At 45.5% G+C, this 19761-nt stretch overlaps 2 protein-coding genes across 4 annotated transcripts in view; one reads left to right on the top strand and one right to left on the bottom strand.

Moving 5' to 3' along the window:
• Positions 1-1069: 1069 nt before the first annotated feature.
• On the top strand, positions 1070-5069 carry LOC125713176 (zinc finger and BTB domain-containing protein 46-like). The gene is made up of 2 exons (XM_048984132.1): positions 1070-1332; positions 3345-5069. Exons 1-2 carry the CDS (start codon positions 1243-1245, stop codon positions 3804-3806), a joined length of 552 nt encoding a protein of 183 aa, XP_048840089.1. The 5' UTR covers positions 1070-1242; the 3' UTR covers positions 3807-5069.
• A 4803-nt stretch (positions 5070-9872) lies between these two features.
• Positions 9873-19761, bottom strand: part of LOC125712629 (zinc finger protein 704-like) — a 34134-nt gene continuing 24245 nt past the window's right edge. For 2 of the 3 annotated variants that reach the window (XM_048982880.1, XM_048982879.1), the window contains exons 5-9: positions 16587-16687; positions 15905-16172; positions 14596-14700; positions 13816-13937; positions 9873-13607 (exon numbers count right to left, since the gene is read on the bottom strand). In XM_048982880.1, coding sequence (XP_048838837.1) covers positions 13496-13607; positions 13816-13937; positions 14596-14700; positions 15905-16172; positions 16587-16687 — 708 coding nt within the window. In that variant the 3' untranslated portion in view covers positions 9873-13495. The remainder of the gene's footprint in view (positions 13608-13815; positions 13938-14595; positions 14701-15904; positions 16173-16586; positions 16688-19761) is intronic. The other variant, XM_048982881.1, reaches the window with a different exon arrangement.

The following is a 19761-nucleotide window of genomic DNA, read 5'->3' on the forward strand; positions in this document are numbered from 1 at the left end:
GCATTTAGCATGTGAATATGTGTCTGCGTCGGATTTACCTGCGGCCTGCTGTTCAGGATTCTGCCATGAGTGACATTTTAGGCCGATTTTCCCGACCTTAGCCCCGCCTTACTCTCCGGGAAGCCGTGTGTAAAATAGTAACATGGTAACCGCCTGCCTAGCCTGGTGAGTCAGAGTGAGAGTCAGAGTCTGGAGTCACAGCAGTGCCTCAGAACGAGGTGCGGATTTCTTAAAAAAGGCGGAGGCTTGCTTGTCCTGTGCGAATGCAAACTCTGCTGGAAGGAAATTGCTAATGCAAAAGAAAAAAAAAAAGAAAATCGCCCTCAGGACAAATAGATGCATTTTTATGTTTCCTCACTTGTACTTCTCTAGTGAAAGCAAATAAAATTAATACAGATTGTTTCATATGAAGAGTGTTAGCAGCAAATTACTGTTGATAATATTTATGACGGGACAGCGATGCATTTATGTGATTTTTGTATATTCTAAAAGTATGTACTATTTTATAAAGCATAGTCTTTGCTTGATGTTCAGAATGATCTAGAAGACAATGTATTTTTTTAAAGTATGTGTTTTATTCTGTAGTTTCTGTATTCAAATAAACTGGCATAAAAAGGGTTAAAGGACGCTGACCTTGGCTTGTCGTTTTTTTATTTTTTTTTCACTAACCAGACCAAAAGTGAGTTGCTTTGCTGTTGTCGTGACGTGAACTTCCTTAGAAACGGGTGGGGGGACAGTCGTAGGCTCGGGCAGATTTAACAGAATTAGCTCCACCTTCTGGACGCGGGATTACAGGGCGTCTGTCCCAGAAGCAGAGGAATCACCAGGGAGAAAAAAAAGAGACTCGCGTGAGCATGAAAGGTGCCGGGCCTTCTGTCGCCCTGCCACACAGAGGGCTTTGCCACTCGGGCCACGGTGAGAACAGCGGGCTTGACCTTCTTTATGGCGTCTTAACTCTGTGCAGGTCTAGACCAAGAGGATAATTGGCTTAAGAGACTGCAAATAAACAAACGAAAAACAGGGCACTCCACTCGAGCATTTCACGCCGACGGGGGGGAAATCGCCCCCAGGTTCTGACAGCAGCGGTAGGTGGACAGTTCGACCCCTGAGGATTAAGCTCACTCTCTTTGTGTTTTCTCACCCCCCCCTCCCCGCAGTGAACGATTTCACCGTCATCCGGAAGAAGTTCAAGTGTCCGTACTGCAGCTTCTCTGCCATGCACCAGTGCATCCTGAAGAGCACATGCGCTCCCACACCGGCGAGAGGCCGTACCCCTGCGAGATCTGTGGCAAGAAGTTCACCCGCCGCGAGCACATGAAGAGGCATACGCTGGTAGGTGCAGTGCCGCAAGGTGCCACTAGAGGGCAGCAGAGAGGACTCCCGCGACGGCCATGCCTGTTAATGCTGTGATGACTCTCTGTTTTACTGGTCCTCAGGGAAAACAATATAGGCACATAGCTACACTACTGAGTTTCCAGTTCAGTGTGTGGACATTTCCTGTGGTACAAACAGAAAAATGTGCTTTGGTTTGTAAAAGATTAAAGGCACTCCTTCATCGCAAAAGGTGTCACCCTACAGCTTTATGGGAGAGGACACACTCAGGTGGGGCGTGATTTTGCTAAAACGTGACCAGATTGGCGGAAGGCCTCCGCGGAGGATTCGGCATATCAGGGGTCTTCCAAACACAGCAGGCACTGGCCGCTTGGAGGATAAAACCTGTCCTGCCGCATTCATTGCAGGCTTCCCAGTGAGCCCCTACTGACTTCCCAGCGTTTTCCCCCAATATGCCATTGCGTCGGGGCACAGGTCGACTTCCTCTGTGACACTCCGTGGTTCCTGTGCAGCCTCCCCCCCACCCGATTGCCCCGAGCCGCATCTGTGTCACTCACACCCAGCTGTTAACTGCGAAAGCGGTCGCCGTACACAGCAAGCCCCGGTAATGAGGGGACCCAGCGCGCGTTACTAACGGCAGGACTCTCTCCGGGGTGCCGCGAGATAGGCTTAATGGGGCTGCAGAAAAATATCCCGGGATGGATTTTAATTATTCCAGTGTTTATTTTATTTCTGGAAGATTGGAGATGGCTCCTATAATTGCCTCTCTGCGTGATTATTTCCTATTTTTTGAGTACATTTCTCTTTTGACTAGCCAGGCAGGTGCGTGGGACGACTAAATCATATTTACGCAGATTCCGAGCTGACTCAGCCCGTAATTCCCCAACGGCGGAATGTCTCTATGAGAGAAAAATAAACATTTAATAAATTACATGTGGGGACATACCCATGAGAAATAACCCTATCTTTAAATGTCACCCCCCCCGCTTAGAAAACTAAAAGTGTTGACACATTTTGTTAATTATCGGTTTTTATAACGCTTGTATAATGTGCGTGTTGTACATTCTGCGCACATAAATATAAATATGGATATTATGGGGATATCCCCAAGAAAAAACATCTTTTTAAATGTTATCTTAAAAAGTGTCAAAACATTTTCTTTGTTCTCAATTTTCTAACCAGTTCTGTGTGTATGTATGTGTACATTTTGCATATATGAAAGTGGATAATGTGAGAAACCCAAGAAAAATAGGGGCATCCCCCCCCCCCCCCCCCAAAAAAAAAAAAAAAACGGGAGTACCAATACATTCTGTTTATTAACTTCATGTGTACGTGTCTCCACAAGAAAAAAAAACGAACCTAGAAAATGGTTGGCATTATGATAACTTCCCCAAGAACACCTCTGTAAATATTTTTTTTAGTCTGAAAAACGTTTTTGTTTATCTGCTTTATGAGTGGATGCATGTTTGTACGTGTTGGTATGCAGGGTTAACAACTCTCACGCATCCGTTGTGACACTCACGGCACAAGCAAGACATCCTACGGCAAAATCTATTTTATTCAATATAAACCTAAAATTAGCTGCATTCAAAAGCGTTGGGTAGTTTACAAACCATACAGACGATTTAAAAGGTAATAAGACTTTACATACATGTAAATGACCGTGTGTGTGCATATTTGCCTCAAACTGAAAATCTCACTCAACATTAGGTGTTTCTGTCCGTCCTCAGATTAGGTATGTTGACATCAGAAAGATTGATACTTTATTAATCCCAAAGAAAACCACATATTCACAGCAGCACAACACATAATTTAAACCCGCAAAAAACATTTTAATACACAATAACAATACATAGTAAATGACAATAAAGAGTAATAATGCAAATAATTTAAGGGGGAAATAGGCTATTGCACGGAATTCAATAGTAACGGCTCATGAATAAATATTACTACACAATGGGTTGTAAACTGAACGAATGTTTGTGTCCTGTCCCCCACCCCCACCCTGCCAGGTGCACAGTAAGGACAAGAAGTACGTGTGCAAGGTGTGCAGCCGCGTGTTCATGTCGGCCGCCAGTGTTGGCATCAAGCACGGCTCCCGTCGCCACGGCGTCTGCGCAGGACTGCTCCGGGCGGGGCATGGCCGCCCTGCTGGACCAGAGCGGCGACGGGGGCGAGGAGGGTTCCCCCGAGGAGGACCTGTACCCAGGAGATCACCGCTTTCCGGACGACCCCACCGACGGCGACGAGGAGATGCTGGCCGACGGGGAGATGATGGGGGACGTGGACGGGGACGAGGATGGCAGCAAGTGGAAGAACCACTCAGGAATGTCTCACCGGACGCCATGTTAGACAATGACAAGGAGGAGAGCGATCGGCACAGGAAGGGGAGAACCACGCTGGTAGTGACAAAGATTTCACCGGGATCTCTTAGTCCAGCTCTTATTTTTGGGTGGAATCTCAAATTCGTATGATAAGAGCCCCAGGGCTGAGGAGAAGACCCCACAACGTTAGAGACCACGCCAGGTGCGACATCTCATCTGCGTCGGTGGAGATGCTGGCTACTTTCAGTTCGTTCGTTTCTGTTGTTTTTTTTCCGAAGAAGTGTTCCGTGGAGAGTCAGATAGGTGATGCTGAGCGTCGCTCCGGCATTTCGCGTCGCGCCGGCCCCGGAGGCTTTTCACGTGTCTTCTGTGAACGCGGGGCTTCGCCGTCGCCGGTCGCGGAGAGATGACGCTTTTACTTTTTAAAACGAGAAGCGCGCAGCCCGGCGGCCGTGCAGTAAGCCGTCCCCCGATACGAGGGTGTGTTTGTATTGCAAAACTGTAGGTGTCTGGTAATTTTCAGCGGTTTTACGCACGTTGTCTTGCTGAAAACTGCCCCAGATTTGCACTTTAACGTCAAACAGATTCCTATCAGTTCCTAGATTCCGTGGTTTACATTTTATTTTAATTACACTGAGGACTAGGTTACCACGCCAACCTTAAGGATATATGTCCTAATGACTGTTATCTATATTTCTGCAGATTTGCCTTTTTAAACGTTTTTTTCCTCTGCCAGAATCTGCCAGATTTCGCGGTTCTATTAATTGCTATTAAGGAACGTGGAAAAATACATTTGTAAATACAAATATTATGCAGTGAAGATCAGCGGTGACAGACATGAGGAGTTTTTTTTTTGCTCCTAAGCTGGTATGATGTGTACCAGGGGAAAAGAGAGGGAAATGTGAGAGAGACAGAAAGAGAGATGGGGAGATCTGAGAGCAGTAATACCCATGCACTCCTTCGTTCTGTGGCAATTGGTCATTAGATGGAAGATGATGGCTGCTCTTAATCTGTTTGTTTTGTTTTCCAGACGGACCACAGTCTCCATCCCGGTGAAGGGGGAGGGTAAGGGAATACTAAATTTGCCTTTAACCTCTCACACTCCACCCTTTTTTTTAACGTGGGAGGGTGGGGAGGGGGGACGGAGGAGTGGAGGGTCCAGATCAGCTGCGGTCCCCCCAGAGATCGCTGGCTCACAGAAATGTGGGCGCCAGTCCCGTTTTCTGTAGAGACTCGTTTAATTATCTAATATTCTTCCTGTCTCTCTCCCCGGTTCACTCTTCTGGGGGTGTTTCGGTGTTCCTCGATAAAGAACGCAAATGTTCATGGACCTACTATTTTTTACTCACTTAATTTTCATATTTACGTTTGTTGTTCAGATATGCACCTGTTTATGTATTTTTTATGGGGGGGGGGGGGGGGGGGGGGGGGGGGGGGGGGGGAGCTGTCTCATTTTATTTCCGAGTGAAACCTTTACTGATGTCTTTTCCTCTTAAAAAAAGTCACAAAACATAAACAAAAACAGAAAAAAACAAGCTGCTTTGCTTGAAATGTAATACATTAAGTGGGCTGTTATGAAGTGACTTTTGATTTTATTCCAGGGCTTATTTATTGAACGTTGTTTTAAATGGAATAACTGTTTTTTAATGAGACATTCCTTCCTCTCAGTTCAGTCAGTCCTAAAGGCACAAATGGTTATTGTTGTGTAGTTTATTTTTATTTTGAGATCACGTCTCTGTTTGTGCCAGGATATTTGACATTGGGAGTGAGACCGGTCTGATTTATTAAGTGCTGGATGCTAAGCTTTATTACGTGTTTCATTTTAATATTTTCTATCTGTAAAAAGAAAGCTTTTATACTTCGCCTTTGTTGTGGACAGCAAAGCCGTGTGGCTTTCAAACTTTTTAATTGTGCCAGTTCTATGCTTTTTTTGTTGTAATTATTTTTTTGTATTTGTATTTGTTTTGCAAAGAGAGGATTTTTTTGAAATGCTAATTTATTGGTTATGTATTGTCGGAAAGATATATGCTCTTACCGCACATGCTTCTATATTACTAACATACACTAAATAATGAATATTATACCAAAAATAACTAACATACGTTGTATACATTAAGTGCTTTTGTTTGACCAGATGGTGTGCAGGTTCAAAGCTTTGAAATTCGTTTTGCTTTGCTTTCCGGTTTTTGACGGTTCAAGTTCTATGCGTTACGCATGCGTCAAGGTGAGAATTGTAAGCGGAGAGGGGTTCATATGAGCGACTGTTGTTTCGGATTGGGTTTTTTTTATGTCGCGAGGATTTTAGAGTGGTGGAGCAGGCTAGTGTTGTGTCAAGCACAAACTGAACCGGATAAGTAGACGCGATCCTGGCCTTATCGCCGCGGGCCCCACTGACGAGCTCCTGTATCGCCCTGCCCTGGTCAATGTGAAACTCGGATCCTCAGTCTTAATACATATTTACACTCGGCACTGGGATTTTTTTTTTCAACAAAAAAAACTATTTATTGTTTATACATCGTTTATAATCAACATAAATATATCGGGGAAAACGTGACATAATTCCACAAAATGTTTTATTGCTGATGATAAAAATATCTGAAATATATAAATTAGTGTACAGCTAGTATTTTTTATAGAAATCGTTATTAATGTTATGAGTAATATAATTATTATTAGTCTACCACTGGTGCTTTGACCATCAAAAACCATGCAGAATAATGTTTCTTTTACCTCTGTATAACTCGCTGTATCTAAATGCCTACATGCAGACTAACTGACTAAATTACAGAGTTTTAAACTAAATGATGGAATCAGTTGTTATTCAGGAATTATTAATTCAGCCCAGTAGATGTGCCTGGATATATTCCTTCTTAATACTTAAGGGTCTTTCCCTTCCTTATACCGAATGATATAGCCTATGTTAAAGTGGTGTAACTGAGATTGGTTGCTGCAAAAACATGGAAGCTGGTCAGAGGTTTGTTTACAAGGCAGCGAGTCGGACTGGCTTTCCAAAGGAATACCGGGATAGCGGGCCGCGGTGGTACCGCCAGGCGCGAGGAGCCGGGCCACCGCCGGCTCACGAGGCTCCCAGTGCGCCCTTCTGTTCCTCTGTTAAACCAAAGCTCCGCTGGACCCTCTGCACACCTCTGGTTGGTCTCACATAATGCAAACTGGAACTATTTGCAATATTACAGACGGAAAGAGTATTTAATAAGAAATTAAGTTCAGTTCTTTACCCGTATAGCTTGATTCAGTACGTATGTGCAAATCATGAAGCCATAGATATGGTTGTTTCTAGATTATGCTATATATTTCAAATTCCTTCTTTTAATTTTAGATTCTGTTATTTACTAAGAGTGTTGTGTGTATACCTTCACATTATATATAAATGATTATATATAAATGATATATTATTTATTTTTTCCAAAACGTTTCAAGAAGTCCTTGGTTGAGAAGGATCACACTTGAAGCGATTAGAGTTCTCTGTGAGGAATACAGTTCATTATGATACTGACTTTATAACTATATCAACCTGTGTTTGCAATGAAGAAATGTTGAATAATTGAAAACCGATTTAGTTATCGCAATTAGTGGATGAAGATAACGGTGCGTTGTACTGTTTTTTCTGTATATGTATGATAGTACTGATCATCACATTTTTTTCTAGTTGAAACATGAAACGCGTGTAGATTTGAAGGCGCACCCGTGGTGTGTCTGCGTCTCTTCTTAACTCCATGTTAGTGGGATTAGCTTGACTATTATTCGCAAAACCAATCAGTCTCAATAAATTGGAAATTGCTGCTGAAAAAAAGACTCGCTCTGTTTCTGTATCAGACTGTCCTCGTCCAGGCGTCCGGCGTCACACTCACGCTTTTTGATTTCCGTTCACGCAATAAATCTAACAAATGTACATGAATCCATTCTAAACTTAAAACTAGCTGTATCAAAAGTGTTTGGGGCAGTTTGCAAACCCTACAGAATATTTACAAAGTAATAAAAGTTTTACATACATGTAAACGCGTCTCGAATTGAAAATCTCACGCCAGCTACCTGACTAAAGTTGGCAACCCTTAACTACGCGATCCTTTCTGAGTAACGAAAACAGACACTCAGGCCCATATAAATACCAGAGCTCCCATCCGGACCTGACGCGAGAGCTCACACCCTCCCCAAGAGTGTGTCCCCAGATCTGTTTGATAACCTCACCAAAATTAATTTCTACATGTCTTACTCCCGTCGCCAAGTTACGTGATTCTGTTCATCATCCTACCCAGGGCAAGACAACACAGGCTAGACAATGTTAACTGCGTGCAATCAGTGTCACATGAGAGGCAGTGAACATTGCAGGAGAATAGTGAGCCTGTAGAAAACCTCTTTTATAAACAAACAAACAAATAAAAAATGCGAAATGCGCCCTGCTATTTGATAAAACGCTGATATTTAATTAACGCGTCAAATTCCCCAAACACATGTGCACCTTAACGAGGTTAAACCCTCTGGTGATTCAGAGTGGTAGTAAAGCTTCCGGGAGCAGGTCTGTCTGCCTCGACGCCGGCAATTCTTTCCTAAAAATCCCAGTCCCCTCCCAGCACGCCCTTCTCGCTTACACCCCCGCCGAAGCCTGTATTGCGGCCGCCAGCTGTTCCGCAATAAGGACTTGTCAGAGGTGAATATTTCTCCGTGGTTTTGAGTCACACTTGAACGACAGACCCCCGTTATGAAAGCTTTTAACAGGTGGCAGAAAATAAACAAATAGGGAAGGAAAAAAAAACAAGTAGAGTTAGTTGTGACCTTTACATTTCACTGGGGTGTCTGTGCTGGCAGTGCATATTACATGCGCATATTATCCGCGACTCCGGTTTGTCTTCACATGTCAAAAGGTAAGACTGTAGATCGCTGTTGCTTTTGGCACCCCGAGTCGTTGTGGTAAGTATTGCGGCATGGAAAGAGTCCCATTATGACAGAGTAACAGCGAGTGGTCTTCCTAACACATTGTGGGGAAAACGGACAGAAAACTTGCATCGTCCCAGCAATTCAACTGCGACGTGAAAGCGATCTTGTGATGAGGTAAGACGCAAAACCAGGGTCTCTTCTGACCCTACAAAGACAGACGCTACTTCAGTACCGTCACCCCAGCAAGATCAAACAGGCGCCAGTATTTGTTCTGCGTTTTGGTTTTCAAACACCGTTGTTCTTTCTTGTTTGTTCACTTCCCATGATCTGGAGAGACAACAGAGTACTTTCTGCAATGTACAACCCCCCCCCCCCCCCCCAATGAACTAGACGAACACCGACATTTTTTTCCACACAAGTTTATTTAAAAACCATGTGATTATCCAACTGGAAGAGAATTCTGGTTCTACGTTTTTGGCTGTCACAAAGATGACCCATTCGGCTCCGCCCTGTACCGATGGCCCCATCAACACAGTCCAGTGAAACCGCGGAGTCCGTCAGGGAACCTGACAGCACGGAAGTGGTATCGGAAATGCAGACTGATCCAACGACACTCGGCCATTTGAGTACAATCACAACACGATGCCAGTTTCTCATGAGTCCGTGACTCAAACACTGACAGCACATCTCTCAGAAAAGAAACAATGCAGTAACACAAAGCACTTAAACCAGAAACGGCAGAAGCACAGATTCAAGAGTCTAGCGCTCAATGGAGCTGCCATACAAATCAGTATAAGTCCATTGGTTTGATTTTGTGTTGTTATGCACATTGAAAAAGAGATAAAACATGAACCAAACGTGAACCACATCTTCTGTTGGGTGCGCCCTGGTTTGGTTTGGTTAGCTTAATATCCTGACTGGGCTTTAGAGGGCGCCAACAGCGCGATTATGGCCGCCCGCTGCATGAGAAGAGGGAGGGGTGCAGGGGAACGCTATACGCACTCAACTACAGACAGACGCAAAGACACGTGCGACCCACCGACTGGAATGTCAGGGGCAGGACACGCGCAGCCGTTTTGGGAGCACACACACACACACACACACACACAAAATCTGAATTGGTCCTGCCTATCGATAACAACAAAAAGGATTTAGAAGACAGAGAAATAATGCGTTTATCATTACACGGAACAACACGGACCAGAAGCGCCATTGTAATACGTGTGCTCATGGGCCAACAGAAAGGACCGACAGGGTAACATAGCAGGATAACAGGGAACGAAGCGTGCTGGTGATTTAGATAATTAAAAACCACATTAAAGCAAAAAAAAAAAAAATGCAGCAGAAAGTAACGTAACAAAGGCCTACAAAACATTCACAGAAACATCTGAAAGAGCGGGGAAAAAAGATAGAAAAGTCTTCTTTTTTGATGTTTTATACATTCATCACTGTTTGTTCCACCCCATCCCAAAATATACACTGAATATTTACAAGTTATCTTCACTTTAACTTTTCAACTGCTTTAAAAAATCTGCAAAAATCTTTAAAAGTTTCCATTTTATATTACAAAATAAAAAAAAGAAAAACAAGCAAATTGTATCGCGTGTTTCTTTATCTCCGTAAGAAAACGCCAAACATACGTTTTAATTGCGAATCGTCACTGCCTCTAAACGAACCTGTTAATTTCCCCATACACGAAATCCTCTTTTGGGGCGAATCTTTGTTTCAACCAGCTCGTCTTTCCCTTGTGTACTGATTCCCAGATACTTTTTTCCCCATTAAACAGGTTAAAAAAATATATATAGGATATCCGAAATGGTGTACAACACTGAAACTCCCGAGGAAATGCACAGCTTAAGGAGAAAACACCTTTCCACCACACTTATGAAACCAGAGCGAAGTGTGAACGCAGCCCCCGCCAAGGTTGGGACAGACCATGGCGACAAAGCATGGAAACGCTGGCTTCAGGGAGCAGAACTGGCATCTTGCATAAACTTCCTTTTATACACAAAGCTCAATTTCTGTATTAGGAACACCGTTCTATCACCAGTTCACCGCCCTAAAAAGCAGACAATAAAAAAAAATGTTTTCTGGGTATTTTTAATATAAAAAGGCAGCGACGACCGAAACTAATTTCTTCAAATGCTGTATATAAAAACTCCACATACAAAACATTTCTTTGTGCAGTACAAGTTAGTGCAATTCAATTAGTTTATATTTCATATATATATCTTAGCCCATTGGCACTTGGTGAATTTTCCAAAGACGACTCGACTCGTGACACAGCCATGACACAGTTTGCTGTGTGCGCGCGTGGGGGACTCGGGACCGGTACAGGCCTCCGTTGCTGGGGCTAAATTGTTTTTTGAACCCCACCCAGCACCACTCTTCCCTTTCTTAGACAAAACAAAACGAAAAAGAACACCGGTGTCCGGATTTTGTCTTGCGATTGTCAGCACCCATCCAGTGTTGAGACAGCGACGGGACGCCTAAGAGGTGGCGTGCCGTCTCCGCTCGGGGGGGGGGGGGGGGGGGCGTGCCCTCTCCGCTCCAGCACCCCGGTACTCACAGCTCAGAGACCCTACAGGACAGGGAGCGACATCGGCTCACAGACACGCACACTGTTAGGCGTAAATACGGTAAATAATTACATGAGAGTAACTGAGTCATTATACACAAGGGCTAAGCCACGTCAGAAAGCGACACAGGCAAAGACTGAGTTAAAGCAGATATTAAACTTGGGCTGATGAGATCAAACGGCTGATTATGGTACCCGCGCATATACTGAGTCAAATATCAAACCAAGCCATGTTTATGGGAAGCAAATAATCCCTTTAACAATAATGCATAGATTTCAATAAGAGACAAACTCCTTAACAGGCTTCTGTAACTGTATAAATGTGTTACAGCGCCACTAAGCAAAGGATGCACCATTCAGTGCCAGAAAATTTCCAAATCCAGTCAGCGAATGGTGACAATCCCACAAAAAATTAATTGCTTCTAAACGGATCACGACAAACGAAGAAATGGCCCCCGAAAAGCAGACGTTTAAAAATCTCCTATAATGTTTTGCAAGAAAAAAATAATCCATTTACAATCATAATACTGCATCTGCATAATGTTACAAAAATACCGTGTTATCAAAAATACAGCAGTCTCTAACTTGGCTTTTCATATCCGTATTTAGACAAACAATTACCTTGCATTTCAACGCTAAAAGTTGTCAAGACAACATTTCGTTTCCGTTCTTGTGATTATATGCCGCAACAGCCCGACGTTCAGCTTAACAAGTTTCACTACTGTACATATACCACAAATCAAAAGCGGACTTGCAGTTACATGAAGAACTCAGTGAAAATTATGAAAAGGTGCAAATCTACATAAGAGGTATAGAAAAAGAAATATATATATATAAATTTTCCTTAAAACAGTTTTCGGGTCTGAAAGCTTAATTTTTATTTGGTGATACAGAAAGCAGAAAGATTTGAAAGCTTTGCTTTAAAAAAAATATTATTTGCTTCCCAAAAAAAAGCGAATTTTTAACCTTCTGAGTTCAGCTTTCAGATCGGAGCTTTAATTTGCAAATAACGGATTCCTGGGCGGAATGTAAAACGTTTGTTGCAATTTAGGAACTCAGAATTTAAGTAGAGAACGCCTTCGACTTTTCCTTTGGTAGAAGTACGGCTGACGAAAATTATTTTAGCAAGTAATTTAAAAAATAACATAAAAGAAATAAACTGTACGATTTTCACAGGGCGCTACCCTAAAAAAGACTCTCCGTTGTCTCTTTCCGTCAAAACTGTTGGTATACATCAATCCACCTATCGCGTTATCCGTCACCAACGGCGTAGGAGACGGTTTGGTATGGCGAGGACAACTTAATTTAAATACAAAGGTCTATTTATGGGACGAATGAAGCCAAATTAAGCCACTTACAGGTATGGGGGGGGGGGGGGCAGAAGCAGGAAATCCGCTCCTGCGGACTCATATGAGTTTGGAACTTTGTAGGATAATCACTCGAAAATTGAAAAAGCACAAATGAATATCCTACGTCAGGAAAGCATATTCAATTCCAAATCATCCGCTGTAACTGTAGTGTGATGCAGTGTTCTTCATAGCAAAATTAATTTAATTGTTAAAAAGTTCAGTTAGGAGTCATGAAGTTTGTAACATCGAGACTTGGCCAGCAGGAACAGACCTGGAATGTTCTATTTAGGGTCGTTAAAGAACCATAACACTGGCAGAGAACATTTACAATGAAGAGTCTGTCAGGTATCAGCCAATATGGGGCTACACCTGAGCGCATATACCAACAGCTTAAGGTAAGAAACAGCTCAAATAATCACTCCTCTGCAGAAAGACCCTCACATATGCTTCAAGGTATCAGACTACAAATGTAAATTCATTTCAGATCATAAATGAAAAAGTAGCTTAATTAATCAGACAACCAGGAAGAGGACTTTGTTTGAATCCAAAAAGAGCTTATTGAAAATCTTCACCATTAATGTCTTTCAGCGAAGACAAGAAAAATCAGAAAATCCACACCAGCAGACTGCAGATTAATCGCCTGAGTCAGGTAGGCGTTTTTCTTTTGCGTTTACATTCCCCAAAAACTGTCGACATGTAAAAGCAATGATGCTCAAGCAAATATGTCATTTTTTCTCAAATTTTTCTTTTGTTGTTTTTTTTTTTTGTAAAAATCTGTTTTTGTTTTTTGTTTTCTAAGTGTATGCCTCCTGTATTCCTTGGCCAGAGAAAGGTCGCCCCCTAGTGGTGTGGCACACAGAGTGTCAGGGCAGGGGGGGGAGGGGGGCACTGGGGTTTCATCACGAGAAGGGTCTCCATCTCCTCCAAGAGGAAGTGGGGGTGGGAGGGGGGCAGAAGTGCAGGGTCGCAGGGCTCCGTGGGTCTGGCCCAACGCATCTCTGCGGGCCCCGGGGCCCTGCTCAGTCCGTGAAGCGCTGGCAGGCTTTCTTCCACCTGCACGCCGTGCACCACATGTCCTTCTTCTCCATCCCGTACACCTTACGGCACTTCTTCGCCTCGCCGCGTGGCTTCCTGTAAGAGCCCCAGAGACACACCCAATCAGAATTGAGGGGGGGGGGGGGTGGGGGGCGGGGTTTCGCTGCTCTCTACGACCCCAGCAGGATGCTTGTAAAGCTACAGATTTTGGCCACTATCAAAATCCCCGAAGCCGCCTCTCCTCAGTGCGGTCCACTCAGGAGAACTCAGGCTCGCCAGGGGGCGCCCTGCCGGGAACCCGAACCTGCTTCCTGTCGAGGGCTTGGCTGCAGTGAAGGCAGGGGGGTGGCTTTTCGTCACAGTGGCGTGCTGGACCGAGTGCCGCTTCTCACCGACGCCCATGGGCCGGATCGGGCCGGCCGGGCCCTGGGAGATGAACACAGAGAACATGAGCGGCAGCCCTGCAGAAAACCCAACGCTGGAACAGGTCTGGAGTTTGCACGCTGCACTTAACCATGCAAGCAGACCCCCCCCCCCTCTGCATATGCGCACACACACATACACACAATAGAGAGGAAGATAACATATTTGTTAAAACCCGAAACCACGTCTTACAAATGACAGTAAATAAGAAGACACTCTTGCCCTTCACGCCTTTTGTTCAGATCAGATTCCCGTGGCAGGAAACAGGAAGTGATGCAGGAGAGTGGTGGCAAGCACAATGTTTTTTTCTGCTGAGGAGTGATGGGGGGGGGGTCACATTTACCCACGGAGACAGGGGGAGTGGCCTTCGAAGAGTATGATACGTGCAAACAAGCACTCAGGGCTAAAGTTTGATGGGCGGAGGCATTACCACTGATATTTTAGGGTGTTAAAGGATCATCAGTAAGTTTTTACCCTCCTCAGCCAGGCCCTTTAGCCAAACACATGTGTAACACATGATTCGGCAGCTGCTTGCATATTTAACAATGGCAGGTTCTGTTGCTGGGGCGACGGAAAAGCGGGGTTCTAGAGATCGGGCGGAACCGGGGGGATCACAGGTCCAGGACAAGGAGGAAGAAGGTCTGGGGCTCGGTCAGCTCACCGGTAACCCTTTAAATACCACCGAGGGGGGCTGCCAGGAAATACTGACTCCGCTCTCGCTGCGCACGAAGCGGGGGCGGGCGGGAGTGCTCGGGGGAACAGCTGCCTGAAAAACACAGCGCAAGCTTGCATGAGCATGGGCTGGCGCACCGAGGGGGGGTGGGGGGGGAGCCCCACGGGCACGGCCGCACTCCTACGCGGGCAGGTTGCTATAGCGACACATGCTGGAAATTCCGAGGTCTCTCGCGGTAACCGGAGCACCAATCAGAACGGCCGGTCCATTGGCTTCGCATGAATGTAAATGCAGCAGTAATTGGCGGTGGCCACATTGACGGGTGCCCAAAGCGAGCGGCACCCCCAAAGCTCGCCACGCTAATCAGTGACGTCACTGAAGGCAGCTGAAAAGGGCAGAATAAAAACACAATAACACTTTAGCATTAGCAGAGATCAGCATTATTTCACCTTGGAGCAGCTTGAACTTCTTAAGTCATGTATTACAGCACAGTGCCAAAGTCAAAAGAAATGTTCAAACCTATTTATCAGGGTAGTAAGTGAACTTTTGCTCAGAGCAAAAACCGCAATTTAGCATCAGAACTTGTGAAAATTACGAGCAACACAATAAAAACTATTACGAATTTCTTCTGTTCTCCGAAAAGTCACCGATATCGAGTTGGACGGCTAGATGAACAGCGCTTTAGCTCCCAAACCTTCTCCTCAGGGGCACCTCAGCCGTTCCATGTATTTATTAAATTTCACCACAATTACCACAATTGACTAATTAAATTAGTTAAAAAAAAGTCAACGAGATACCGATTATACAAGGTCTTCTAGTGGTCAAGTAACAAAACCACATGAGTGTATTGGATGGGCGCTGCAAACACTGGGGGGGCTTTGGCAGAAGTTCTGAACTGGCTAAGCTAACAAACGTAAAAAATACAACCTATGATAGGAAGATTCCATGTAAAAAGGCAGTATATGCATGGTGTTCCTCGGTGGGGTAAAATGATCAAGCTTGAGTACCAGAAACCCGGGGGGGGGGGGGGGGGTCCTTTTATTTGGTAAGTCACTTTAAATTAAAAACGCACATTAATAAGCTGAATCTCTCAGCCAAGAGGCAAACAGCTGCTTCGAATCCAGGGCTAAATATGCCAAAGGAGGAGGAAGATTTCGTAAATGAAATTTCCGTTCCTTTTTTTATAGCGCAGAAATCAGAGGATCTACTAAATCAGGTTAGAAAGCCGGCAATCAGAATCCACGAAACATGACACCCGAGATTAAACGGTTACCCTGTCTGGTGGGGAGCCCATTACCTGGTAGGCGTGGTCAGTGCGAATGTGGCAGAGCGTGGAGGGAGCCGACTGGCTGAGAGGGGTGGGGCAGGGCGTGCACCGCAGGGCGATGTGCGCTGGCTCAGAGTGGGGCAGCTCGGGCACCGGGAAGACAGGGGGGGCTGTGGCGGTGGTAGGAGAGGTGGGAGTCAGGCTGGACAGCCCCTCCGACAGCGTGTCCATGTTCACCTCGATCTCCGAGTAGTAAAAGTCCTCCTCGCCGTCGCTGTAGTCCGAGTCACCGTTCCGCCTGGGGGCGGGGCAAGAAGACACCCTGCACTGAGAATTCTGGGAAGGCTGCAGGCCAACACTAAGCACCTGTGCCTGACTCCATCGGTTGCTGGTTAAACTGAGTCATGAAACTGATATTCTTACAATGGGACCCCCAGTGCATCCGAAAAGACTAACTGCAAGAGAGCAATCCCACCCCCCCCTCCCGAAGGGTGTTTTTGGTAGTAACAAATTCCATGACCTGTCCATTTCCTGTCACGTCACCCTTTGGCCAACAGGTGGCGTCAGTGTTCAGCTTCATTACTCAAGGTGCTCGCAGGAGGAGGGCAGAGACGGGATAGAGGCTCCGGAGAGAAACACCGCCACACCGAGATCTTCCTTCCTAAATGAAGCTGCTTGCCTACCCAGACACTCGAGAGGCAGACAGTCTCACCCCAGGTGGACGGTGCGGATGTGCCTCTGTATCCCTGAGGAGGTGCTGAGGACCTTCTCACAGTTCTTCCACAAACACTTGAACATCACCTTCATGGAATTCTGCAAAAGACAAAATGAAAGTCGCAAACCTCCTGCTTACAACCGTCAGTCCTCTCCATGTGACTGCTGTGAATCAATTCCGGTTATGACCACTAGGTGGCACAGTGGTTGAGGCAATGGACCCATAACCCAATGGTCAGGAGCAGCCGCTGTTGTTGGAGCTCCCCAACTGGACATCTCCGACAAATCCTGCTCTTTAAACAGGAGGAAACTAAGCCGTTTCAGATTAACGGATAGGTAATACATCGTCAAAGAGCTAATTCAATAGCAAACTGGACTGCTGTGAAATAAAACATCAGTCTTCCGGTTAAACAAAAAAAAAAATCCGAAGAATGCTCCCTTTCAGGCAATTACACCAAGAGGTCACGAGATTTAAAGGCATTTAAAACTAAAGTTTATATATATATGCAAATTATTAACCCTAGATGAAGAGGCTCGGTGGAAAAACAACCGCAGGCAAACGGAAAAGTCATAATGATAAGCTGCCCTCGTCCCTGCTGATGGGAAGGAAGGCACTGGAGCGAGGCCGCGCAGTGCGTCCGAGGGTTTAATTGGGTGTGTTTACTCAGGCCGGTCTGCTCGTTAAGGATTAACGGCACGCTCACCAGGCACTGGTGCCGATGTCGCCACGCAAGACACCAACCCTTCCCAGGGCCAAAATAAGTTTGTGTGTGTGGGGAAGGGGGGCGGACGCCACCCCTGTCGAAAACGTAGCCTGTGAAAATAGAAATCTGATACAAAGTCAGACCGGACAAAGTCCCACAGACAGAACCTGGGGGCACTTTGCGCCCTGCGGTGAATCTCAAAACAAACAGCCTGTCATGACACAGAGCCTCCAGCTACATCCCCCCCAGCCACCCTCTAAACACCCAGCACCCCCCTCCCGTCCTGCCGACTCGTCGAGAGGACACCCACAGCAGCCGGACGACAGCCAATGGGCTCCAAACGTACCGGCGTTCGCCACCAAAAAGTGCATCTGATTTTGGCACAGTTAAGGGAAACGGCCAGCATCCCCGATGAGAAATTCGGTGGGCGTGGCCACATTGTTTTCCAGAACCGCTCAGTCAGTAAGAAAAAAAAAACAACAGGACCGGTTTACCTGCTTCTAGTTTAACCCTGTCTGCACCAGGCTGGGCCGCTTACTGCTTAAGGCTGTGCTCTGTGCCACCGGAGGGCAGCTGCTTCAGATAAGGCTCAGACATGGAGACCCGTGTTTGTGCAGCCGCACCCAGGGCCCTGGATTCAACACTCAGGCCTCAGGACCTAAAACCCAGGTTCCAAGCCCCAAGATCCAGGACCCAGGACCAAAGACCCAGGACTCACAACCCAGGACTTATGACTCAGAAAACAGAACCCAAGTCAATGACCCAAGACCTAAGCTCTAGAATCCATGACACATAACTCAAACCCAGAACTGAAGGCCCAAGATCTAAGACCAAGAACCAAAGAACCTGCACCCAACACATAAAATCTAGAACACGGGAACCAGGACTGTGCATTTTTCACATCTAACTGAAACTTGAATCTGCATTGTAATCAAGGCACAGCATTAATAAAAATGCAAGTACACACATATGTCCTGGACACAGAAAACAATTTGTATTGAATCATCCTAGTATGATTCGCTGGCTGCAACAAGGTTTTTTTAAACAAAAGATTATTTAGCTACAGGTTTTTGCCTCAGAATAAAAACAGAAGCCATTTCACAATAAAATCATTATCATAAAAGACAAGCAGGTTCATGTCTCCAATTGGTCAAATACCGTAATTATGAAGCTATTAATACGCAACGTATTATAAAATTTAATATTTTCTGTGACTCGTACTTCTGAATTCATAATGAGGGGATTAAATTGGCTTTTAAAGTCATGGAGAAATCAGCCCTAACGAGGTTTTACCATGGCTGTTTTTGATTAATTTGCTCACATCTCATCGGCGAGCTCCTTACACGTTCATTGTCTGCGGTCACAAGACAAGGCCTCAAAACAGGTTCTGAGAAACGCCGGTATTTATACGAGGCCACAACTCGTCCCTGGGTTCCGCGGCCGCGATACTCGCACAAAGAGCGCGGCTGTTTGCACAGGGAGAGGCCTGCGGATTTGTGCGCCAGACAGAAATGATACCTCGGCTAGCCTGGACGGGGACCGTGGCTGCTCCTATTTTGACTCCACGTACGCCTCTGATTCCTGGGTTCCATCTTACTGGCCCAAGAGACCTGAGGTTGTACATGTCTTTGTATTTTTTTTGGGGGGGGGGGGGGGCAGAGTTTGGCTTCTGAACGACAGAAACCACAACTGCGAGGCGAAATGTCAAAGGAATGGGGCTCCAGGGCACTGATACCTGACGACACTCTGAGGTGACGAGGACACGCAGTGAAGGGAGAGACGCAGCTGTCTGTTATCCAAGATGATGTACAGCTGAGAAAACAGGGTCAGTCAGTCCTTGGGGCAATTGGGGGTTAAGGCCCAAGCGTAAGATCCAAACAATGAAATCACTCTACCTACCACGGGATTTGAACCAGCAACCCTCTTATCATCGGCACATGTCCTAACCCGCGGAGACACACCCCTCCCCCACACAGTGGGATGGGGCCCCTTGCATTGGGACCTGAGCCCAGATCGAACCGGGGGGGGGATTGTTTCCCCACTGCCCCTCCCACACCCATCACCAGCATCTCCCCAAACTCCACCCACCTCTGAACAGACATTTGTTTTCATCCGCCAGGCCCAAATTGAAACAATACCGTTTAATTAAAGTCATTAACGAAAAGCAGCCAATTCACAATTGACCTCTTGCCTTTCAGCGACAAGGAGAAGCTTGTGAAAATAGTGATTACTGCATCAACAATGCAAACCTCTTTGCCAGGAATATGCCAAAGTTATTTATGAATAACTGAGTGCAATACAAAGCAAATATATTTACCATATGCATAATCTTTAAACGCATTTATTTTAGATGTGTTTGACGGTTTCATCACGTGCGTAATTATGTATGTATTAATGCAACTTTTGTTACAATTTATGCTACTAAATTTTGTTGCACTTATGTGACAAACTTGCACAACGACACGTACG

The sequence above is a fragment of the Brienomyrus brachyistius genome, chromosome 18 (assembly GCF_023856365.1).
Source record: "Brienomyrus brachyistius isolate T26 chromosome 18, BBRACH_0.4, whole genome shotgun sequence".
Taxonomy (NCBI): Eukaryota; Metazoa; Chordata; class Actinopteri; order Osteoglossiformes; family Mormyridae; genus Brienomyrus; species Brienomyrus brachyistius.